This window comes from Palaemon carinicauda, chromosome 15 (assembly GCF_036898095.1).
Source record: "Palaemon carinicauda isolate YSFRI2023 chromosome 15, ASM3689809v2, whole genome shotgun sequence".
NCBI classification, from domain to species: Eukaryota; Metazoa; Arthropoda; class Malacostraca; order Decapoda; family Palaemonidae; genus Palaemon; species Palaemon carinicauda.
In genome coordinates, this window is record NC_090739.1 from 138376434 (window position 1) to 138386433 (window position 10000).

General features: G+C 35.4%; 2 protein-coding genes across 4 annotated transcripts in view; both read left to right on the plus strand.

Moving 5' to 3' along the window:
• The window catches only part of LOC137654785 (uncharacterized), a 262756-nt gene that overhangs the window by 93725 nt on the left and 159031 nt on the right, over nt 1-10000 (plus strand). The window contains exon 3 of one of the 3 annotated variants that reach the window (XM_068388738.1): nt 9852-9939. The exons of the other annotated variants lie outside the window; for them this stretch is intronic. Within the exon in view, the coding sequence (XP_068244839.1) occupies nt 9852-9939 (88 nt within the window). The remainder of the gene's footprint in view (nt 1-9851; nt 9940-10000) is intronic. 3 annotated transcript variants of the gene reach the window in all.
• On the plus strand, nt 1624-3072 carry LOC137654406 (keratin, type II cytoskeletal 3-like). Its single transcript, XM_068388009.1, has 2 exons — nt 1624-1729; nt 2223-3072. The coding sequence occupies exon 2, from the start codon at nt 2223-2225 to the stop codon at nt 2919-2921; it is 699 nt and encodes a 232-aa protein (XP_068244110.1). The 5' UTR covers nt 1624-1729; the 3' UTR covers nt 2922-3072.

Genomic DNA, 10000 nt, shown 5'->3' on the forward strand with positions numbered 1-10000 from the left:
ACTATTTTAAAGATTCCGTCAAAACAAATTGACTCATTGAATTTTCACCAAATTTTAACAATAGATAGATATACCTCGGAAGAAACCATAAAATTTTGGAGGATATATGGATCAAAATCACGACTCTAGATCAATACTGCACTTTCACCATATACTGTACAGTCACCGCATGAAATAGGGGAGGCAATGTCCGTAGACTTTATTTAAATGCTGGCCATATTCATTGGCGGAGGCCTAAAATCTCCGATTACTCTTGTTTATTTCCTTTCCTCACTGGACTGTTTTCCCTGTTGGAGCCCTTGGGCTTATAGCATTCTGCTTTTCCAACTAGGGTTGTAGTTTAACAAGTAATAATAATAATAATAATAATAGTGTTGAAAGTATCGTAAGGAAATATAGTGGGTATGCTTTTATTATTAAATTATTATTATTATTATTATTATTACTTGCTAAGCTACAACCCTAGTTGGAAAAGCAGGATGCTATAAGGCCAGGGGCTCCAACAGGTAAAATAGCTCAGTGAGGAAAGGAAAAAAAAGGAAAATAAAATATTTCAGGAAGAGTAACAACATTAAAATAGATATCTCCTTTATGAATAAGCACCCATCAAATGTAATTGCTTCGTCCAGAGTTTACAATATCTTCACTTTTTCTATCCTGTATGTTAATTAGGTATACTTGCTGGTAGTCCCATTAAGCTCTTTATTTGTCGAAGATTGTGTGTGTGTGTGTGTGCGGGTTGCATTTGCTATTTATCATTTTTGCGAATATTTATACTTTTTTCTCTTTTGTACTAGAAAATTTCAAGGAAGTTTAGTTGTTCACTCCATGTCTTCAAAACATGGTGGGTAGAAAATACTTAATCTCTCTCTCTCTCTCTCTCTCTCTCTCTCTCTCTCTCTCTCTCTCTCTCTCTCTCTCTCTCTCTCTCTCTCTCTCTTATCTGATATCTATTAGTTGGCTTTATATAACTTGTGTCAACTTCTGTTTGAATAATGAAATTAGAATACCAGTAAATTTTGAAGTGTATGATTACTATTTTCATCTTTTTAAGCAATCCTATAGTGCTACAATTTTGGAAAAAGTAATAGTATTACATTATATTTTTTTTTCATTTGTTTTGTATTTTAGAATGTCAAGTGTTGTAAATTATTTTTATATGATTGCTTAAACATCATTGTCACTATACTATAATTATCAGTTGGACAAAATTTCCTTTGCTATAGCTTCTTTGTTGCTTAAGTCTGAAATTTCCCGTCAGCATTTTTGTATCTTACTATTTACATCAAGGGGAGGAATTTCAGAAGATTATAGAAGATTTGAATAAAGCAAAAATGTAGGCCTGAAAATGAATATGAGTAAAACTAAGATAATATTCCATGAAAATGTAGAAACAACATATAAGAGTTATGGACGAACCTTTTTAAATGATGAAACAGCATAAGTTTTTATTTAGCCTTTTTACCAGTCAAAAATATATCAGGAAGCTAAATGAGGCCGCCTTTTGTTATTTTCGATAATGCATCATCTCTCGCAAAAACTAGACGAAAGGTGTTTGAACTTTTCCTGTCGTCGTGGGTAGACAAAGACGAGTTTTTGATGCCGCTTTTACAATTCCTCGTCGATTGCAAGGCCAGCAACGAAATCAGTTGGGTATATAAGACTGTCGGAACCCAAGACATGGCATCATTCTCCTTCAGCGGTTGTGACTTCGAAGTTGACTGAGAAGGTAACTAATTCTTACTGAGGACCATGTTTATTAAGCACAATTATTATTATTATTACTATTATTATTATTATTATTATTATTATTATTATTATTATTATTATTATTATTACTTACTCACTTACTAAGGTACAACCCTAGTTGGAAAAGCAAGATGCTATAAGCCCAGGGGCTCCAACAGGAAAATAGCCCAATGAGAAAAGGAAACAAGGACATGAGAGGATTAATCAACAATTGAAATAATATATTTAATAACAATGACAACAATTAAAAAATATATTTCATATATAAACTATGAAAACTTCAACGAAATAAGAGGAATAGAAATAAGATAGAATAGTGTGCCCGAGTGTACCCTCAAGCAAGAGAACTCTAACCCAAAACAGCGGAAGACATTGTAAAAATAGAGGGCTTATGGCCTGTGTGACAAATATTCTTCAGCATCAGCTTGCAAAAATCTCGGTATTTTAACTAATTACTAATTCATTCTTTCCAGATGAAGTGCCTGTGGTTGCTGATTGCCGTCTTAGCCCTTGTGGCTGCCGACGATAGCGGCTCCCCTTCTCAGTCTGACGACGAGGGCAACCAAGATGTGGACAACGGCGCAGGCGACCAAGAAAACGGTGACAACGGCGCAGGCGATCAAGGTGATGTTGACAACGGTGTAGAAGGCCAAGAAACTGGCGGCGTCGAAGGCCGTACTCGAGGAAGCCAGACCGGTGGTTCCCAGAGATTCTTTGACGGTGGTTTCGGTGGTGGATTTGGTCCCGCTGGAGGATTTGGTCCCGCTGGAGGATTTGGAGGGCTTGGAGGATTAGGAGGTGCCGGCTTCGGTGGTCTTGGTGGAATCAACCCTGGATTTGGAGGTATTGGTGGAATCAGCCCAGGATTTGGTGGAATTGGGGGCATCGGTGGTATCGGTGCCGTCAGGCCCCCAAGCGACTGCCGCTACTGGTGCAGGACTCCCCAGGGTCAGGCCTACTGCTGCGAAAGCGCCCATGAACCACAGAGCTTCGCTGGAGTCGTCAAACCTGGATACTGTCCCCCTGTCCGCCCCGTCTGCCCACCCGTCAGGAGCTTCCTGCCACCTGCAACCTGCTCCAACGATGGTGCATGTGGAGGCGTTGACAAGTGCTGCTTCGACACCTGTCTGCAGGAACACGTGTGCAAACCTCCTCTCGGATTCGGACGTTAATGTGTCCTCCCTTCTGAATTCTGATGCAGTCAAAGAATATCTCTCGGGAAAACATGTCCTTATAAATAATGTACAGATCTTTGTAACTAGTGTACAGAAACAGATTTATTTAATTGAGTTGCCAATTCAAGAATAAATATCGATAAAATGATTGAGATATATTTTTTAACCTTTGTTATTCAAGTGCTTTCATACTCCAGAATACTGAAGTGTATTTAACATCATGCAGATTGAATACTGTGTTTGATAAAGTATGTCTTAGTTGGTGTTTTATTGTGTAAATATTGAAATAATCATAATATTTTAATCGTCTAGGACTTTAGAGTAGTTTCATGAAATCTTTTTGAGGATTCTCATCTCCCTTGAATTTATTTTCTTGTGAAGAGGTGTACATAAATTTTGAAACAAAAACTTAACTTTATTTCTTTGCTGCCTTGCTTTCTTAATTTGAAATTTGGTATAAAGTTGGTATAATGCTACCTGCCATCAACCGTCTAAATCAGTGGTTCCCAACCTGGGGGAAATTTCTCCTTGGGGGGAAATTTGAAGCTTCCAGGGGGGAAATAATTACACTACCTACTAACTAAAACAAGAGGAAAATGTCCTCATAGTACGTGTGGCAATTTGTTGTTAGCCATTCAATTGTGATATGATCATATCAGTTCTCAAAGACATGATATTCAAGGGGAGAATTGGAGTGTCATGCCCATTTCTGAGGCAGGCGAGTGGGCATGAGGGCTGGGTGGGGCATGAAGGGGGAAATCTGGATGGTCGAACTGGGTGCAGGGGGGAAATGACAGAAAAAAGGTTGAGAACCACTGGTCTAAATGTTAAGACTGCATTTCATAGAGCTGCTTGTCCACATGCCATCAATTTCTTGTTTAGTAGTAGGTTCCGGATTTATATCTTCGCCAAGTCTCTGTAGCCCACTTCGCCTGCGGAATAAGAAATGCTGCCATTATTACATGTTTTGTCGAAATTTAATAGAAAGGGTTTCATCGAGTACGGATTTCAATGGCATAAACACACAGGAAAGGGTGTTTTGAAATATGGAATCACTCGTGTTAGCCTACTGGAAACGTCCCTGCTTTGCAAGCTGTTGGACGGGAGTTCGAGACCTGTCCAAGCTCGGTATTTGCCTAATGACTGTAACCTTTTTTTTTTTTTTTTTCTTTTTTTTTTTATAGATAGATAGGTCTACCCGCTGAGTCATCAATAGCCATAACCTGACCCTTCCTGGTCCTAGTTTGATTGATAAGGGGCTTGAGCGCTGATCATATGTGTATGTGGTTAGTCTCTTAAGGCATTTTCCTGACCCTTACCTCTGCCATTCCTGAGCGACATATAGTATTCTAGAAGTTTTATTCCAGCTTTGACCAAGTTGTGGAATGATCTTCCTAATCGGGCACTTGAATCAGTGGAATTTCAAAAGTTCAAACTTGCAGCAGATGTTTTTGTGTTGAACAGGCTGACATAAGTCTTTTTATAGTATATTTATGAAATATCTGTTTTAATGTTGTTATTGCTTTTAAAATATTTTATTTTGATTGTTATTACTTCTTATATCCTTTATTTATTTCCCTATTTCCTTTCCTCATTGGGCTATTTTTCCCTGTTGGAGCCCTAGGGCTAATAGCATCTTGCTTTTCCAAATATGGTTGTAGCTTAGCTAGTACAAAAGTAATAATAATGTTGATTTGAAGACACGAATAAACACTACAAGCAGAGCTGATTAGTAACTGGTGTTGATAAATAGCAAAACTTTCGAATTTAGAAGGCGACATTGAAACTATTAGCTGAACGTTTGTGTGGTTTATCATTTTGAGTATTCCTCGGAGAATTAATTACTTCTGCAGCTCCTGTTCGATACGATGAGTCCGTGAGTGTCTTTATATCCAAAAATATGAAAATAAATATAAGTGATTGATTGATTGATTTAAAGTTTTCAGGCATCCTGACATCTAAGGTCATTGACGCCGGTAACATTTAATTTATGTATACAAAAATAGAATAAAATAAAAAATAAAAGAGTATTCAATTAAAATCATAAAAGTTGAATATCATAAAAGTTAAATAGTTTTCAGAAGACCTGCTTCTGAAATAAATCTAAAAATGCCACTGATAACATACAGGAATCAATACTACATCAGTTATTATTATCATTATTATTACTAGCCAAGCTACAACCCTAGTTGGAAAAGCAAGATGCAATAGGCCCAAGGGCTCTAATAGGGAAAAATAGCCCAGGGAGGAAAGGAAATAAGGAAATAGATAAATGATGAGAATAAATTAACAATAGATAATTCTAAAAACAATAACAACGTCAAAACAGAAATGTCCTATATAAACTATTAACAACGTCAAAACCGATTTGTCCTATATATACTATTAACAACGTCAAAAACAGATATGGCATATATAAACTATAAAAAGACTCATGTCAGCCTGGTCAACATAAACATTTGCTCCAATTTTGAACTTTTGAAGTTCTACTGATTCAACTACCCGATTAGGAAGATCATTCCACAACTTGGTTCACAACTTGAACTTAATAGGTTTGTGGATACGTAAATGACATTGTTTTACGATATTAGTTGATTACAGAATATATGGATGTTAGCAAGGACATCTATGAAATATTAAAAAGAACTTTACTATGAGATTCAGGGTCTCTGTAACACGGTTTTTTGGACTTTACTTCTTATCAAAGCATCGGATGTAGCTAAAAGTTGACATATGTATATTTTACAACAACACACAAATTTTGTCAGCATTATCAATAACTTAAAGCCGATAGTTTTATTTTTTATAGAGTAAAAATTATCTGGCCGACGCCATGGCCAGTGATAACGAGCCAAGAGTCGAAAACATTCATTACGTAATCAATGTAAACACTTTTTGACAAAATTTTGCCCCGCCCATCCACCAGACACCCATTCACCTTGTTCCATCTGCTCTGAAACCCAGAACAGTCAAGAATGGCTAACAGGATTTGGAATTGCCCCCGTGGTTGCAAAACTGCATTTGTCTTACGACTTGCAACTTTATACAGTCAAGAGAAAGCCCGAGGCCATATTTACTATAGCCTGAATAGGTAAATAAAAGTTAAAAAAAAAAAAAAAAGTTTCTAGTTTAAATCCAATGTTTATGGTCTGATTTGTATTTAGCGTAACATGATTATAATACTTGTAATGTCATTCAGGCTTTTGAACATTTCCATTAACTATTCACTATGCCACCAAGAGAGAGAGAAAGAGAGAGATTGTATGTAAACAGTCTTTATATAACTATTTTTGTTAAAATAAGAATTTTGTACTAAACTCTCCATCAGACCAACGGATCATCCGATATTATTTTTTTTATTTCTTTTTAGCCCGTACGACCGTGTTGGCTATGTTTTGGGCATGACTGCATTTTGTAAATAAATCAGGAATAGTTTTAGGAGTTTTATTTGTACATTTAATGGCAATTTATAGAAGTAAAGTGAACATAATTCATGTATCCTTTAAAATAATTACTACATGTAGCCAAACAAATAGTAGTAAAGATGATAATGCAATGAAGGAATGATACCATACTTTATCTTTAGCTTCAACATCGGCAATAACATACCCAGTTGCCATAATTTGTCAGATTAATGAAATAACCTATCATCTAATGTTAGACCTAATTTATGAGGAGGCCATGGCTTATTGCACCGTGAAAAAACATTACAAAGACTTTATGAATGGCGGAACGATACATAAATGTGGGTGGGGTATCTGAGCTAGCGTAGTAATACTACTGTAGCAGTAGTGCCGCAACAGTAGTATACGTGAATTAAACGTTTAGGCCAACCGCTGGGATCCTAGAGGATCATTTAGCACTTCTTACAACTACTCGAGAAATGAGTTTTTATAGCCAGAATTTAAATTTTCTGATCCAACAATGCCCATGATAGCCTTCAGTGTCATCCTGAATTATAACCAGGCCAAAGTGGGTGGAGCCTCATGAAGTCATCATTCTGACGATAATTATTGGTGAAGGTTTAAAGCCAAAATACGGTACCGTCTATTTTTTTTTTTTTATGGTAAATAGGTAGGTAGATAGACAATAAATAAAAATTGCTTAACATTGGATATAGCAGTTATCAAATCAAGCTTGTCTACTACGTTTTTGAAAATTACCAACTATTCCCTACACCTTGTCAATCTGATTGTGACCTATAAAGTAGACTGTAATTTCTTAGGAAACTTATTTGGGAGTTAGACTAATAATTGAAGTGTTTTTGTATTTATTAACATATTTTGTTGGTTTGTTCATTATGACAACTATCAGTGGAGAGGTTTCAGAGTTCATAAAGGTGTACTGCTTTGCCATTATTTCCACTTTTGTGACATTGTTGGCTGAGGTATAGCCATCGTTACGTATAGCCAATCATCGATCGAGAAAGAGGGAAGAAATGCCGTCATAAGTTACTTAACGAGTGCGTTTGAAACCTTTTCTCTGAGTAAGTTGGCCTGTCTTCAAAAAACGTCACTTTTACATTATAAGTACCAAATTTATTCAACCTACGTAATGCAGAATATAGTCAAAATTTATGTGTTGATATAATGTGCATCCTGAAGAAGCGTTATATTTATGAAATTCATAAATAAAAAATTATTGCGAAAAAACCGTGTTACAGAGGCCCTGAATCTCATAGTAGGTCAATGTTTGCAACTCACCAGGGTTAAGAAAACGTTGACATAGACTACATCATACTTCGTCGCTAATTGTTGGTGCTTCAGTCATCTATATATGTATATATATATATATATATATATATATATATATATATATATATATATATACATACATACATATGTATATACATATACATACAAATACATAAAGTATGTTATAAGGTATTACCATCATCATCATCATCAGCCATAAGTAGTCCACTGCAGGACAAAGGCCTCATACATGTCCCTCCACTCGCATCTGTTTATGGTCTTTCTATGCCAGTTTATACCAGCAGATTTTCTTAGTTTGTCAATCCATTGTCTTCTCTTCCTTCCCCTGCTTCTTTTGCAATCTCTTGGATCCCATTCTGTTATTCTTAATGTCCATCTATTATGTGTCATTCTCATTTTATGTCCTACCCATGTCCATTTTCTATTTCTTACATGTTTTTAGAATATCCTCTACTTTATTTTGCTCTCGTATTTATCTTTCTCTCTTTTTGTTTCCTAGTGATATTTCCATCATTATTCTTTCCATAGCTCTTTGAGTTGTAACTAGCTTATGCTTTAAGGAATTAGTAAGGCTCTACGTCTCTGATGCATAAGTTCCTACTAGCAGAACCATCTGATTTAGTGTTTTTTTTTTTTTTTTTTTTTAAATTGCCATTTTAATTTTCATAATCTCATTTTGGTTACCATAAGCTCTCTATCCCTTGCATATCCTTTTTGTAATTTCGGCATCATGTCCTGGGGAAACCCTTACTCTTTGTCCTAAGTATGTGTATTCATTAATAATCTCTAGAGGTCATTTTTTGTCTGCCTTTTCATTGTACACTATCTTAGTTTAACTCACATTCGTTTTCAGTCTTACATTTCTGCTTTCTCTATCCAAATCTTCTATAATCTTTTGCCATTCCTCCAGTGATTCATTAAACGGAACAATGTCATCTGTAAATCTTAAGTTTTTAATGTATTTCCTGTTAGTATTAATCACTACATTTTGCCAATATAAATTTTTAAATCTTCTATGCATGCTGTGAACATTTTAGGAGACATGGTGTCTCCCTGTGTAACTCCTTTGTTAATCGAAATTTTTTCTCTATCTTTATGTAGTTTTAGGATTGCTATACTTTCTGTATAGACACTTTTGAGTGTTCTAACATAGGATTCATCTATTCCTTGTCTATGAAGGGCTTTCTTTACTGCTGAAGTTTTGACAGAACCAAACGCTTTCTCATAATCTATAAATGCCATACATAGTGGTGTGTCAAACTGTTGATTTTTCCATTAGCTGGTCAATTACATGGTATGGTCAGTTGTTGAATACTGTACCCATTTGTTGAGCCTACCTGCTCTCTTGGTTGATTAAAGTCTAGCTGTTTTTCTATTCGGTTTAATATGGTCTTTGTTAATATTTCATATATTGATGAGAGTGAACTTATTGGACGGTAATTTTTCAGGTCTTTTGTCTCTTGTGTATATATTTAATGTGTGTATATCCTATATTAATTTAGATGTGTTTACAATCAATTTAATTTTAGTAAAAGAATAAGCGTAGAAAACTCGCTGGCCATATTATTCACAGTATTTTTTTTTTTTTTTTTTTTTTTTTTTTTTTTTTTACAATTACTAACGTCATTTTCATACATACCGATTTTATTTTATTGATAAGACAGAAAGTATCACTGTAACTGTAATATTTGTTTAATATATTCGGGATAAACACAGTCTTTCTTAATTTTGTAAACTTAACTTGCATAATAGAAATCTATGCACGAGTGCAAGATAAATTTAGAAATTTATTAGGGTTGCTGGGATAAATAAATGATGAATTGAATATCTGCACTACGGGCAGCAGAATTGCAAGAGCCCGTGCTTGCCCTTAAGGTCCTGGCAATCCACAACAAGAACATCAACAACGAGTATTTTTGCCATGCAGTTTATATTAATATATGTAGACTTGTCATTTTTCCTTTGAATATCTAGTGAAAGAACTTTGATTTAGTGGTCCTTGAAAGGAAGGTGATCAGAATAACTTTAAATTTTTATTTTTTTTCTCTCTCTCTCTCTCTCTCTCTCTCTCTCTCTCTCTCTCTCTCTCTCTCTCTCTCTCTCTCGGGCCGTACAAGGTAACCGACTTCAACATAAAACAACCACGCGTTAGACATGATAGTTAGAGAATATTTTTTTTTCCTGGCAATTAAAGTTCGAAATTTCTCTGAAGGTCAGCCGTGGACTTGTCAGTATATAAGAGCGACATCGCTCCACATCATCACATCACTCCTCCTCATTCAACAGTTGTGACTACAAAGGTAATAATTTATCCCTTAGTTGTTTAATTGGATTAGAAGCCCAAAACTTAGGTATTGCATA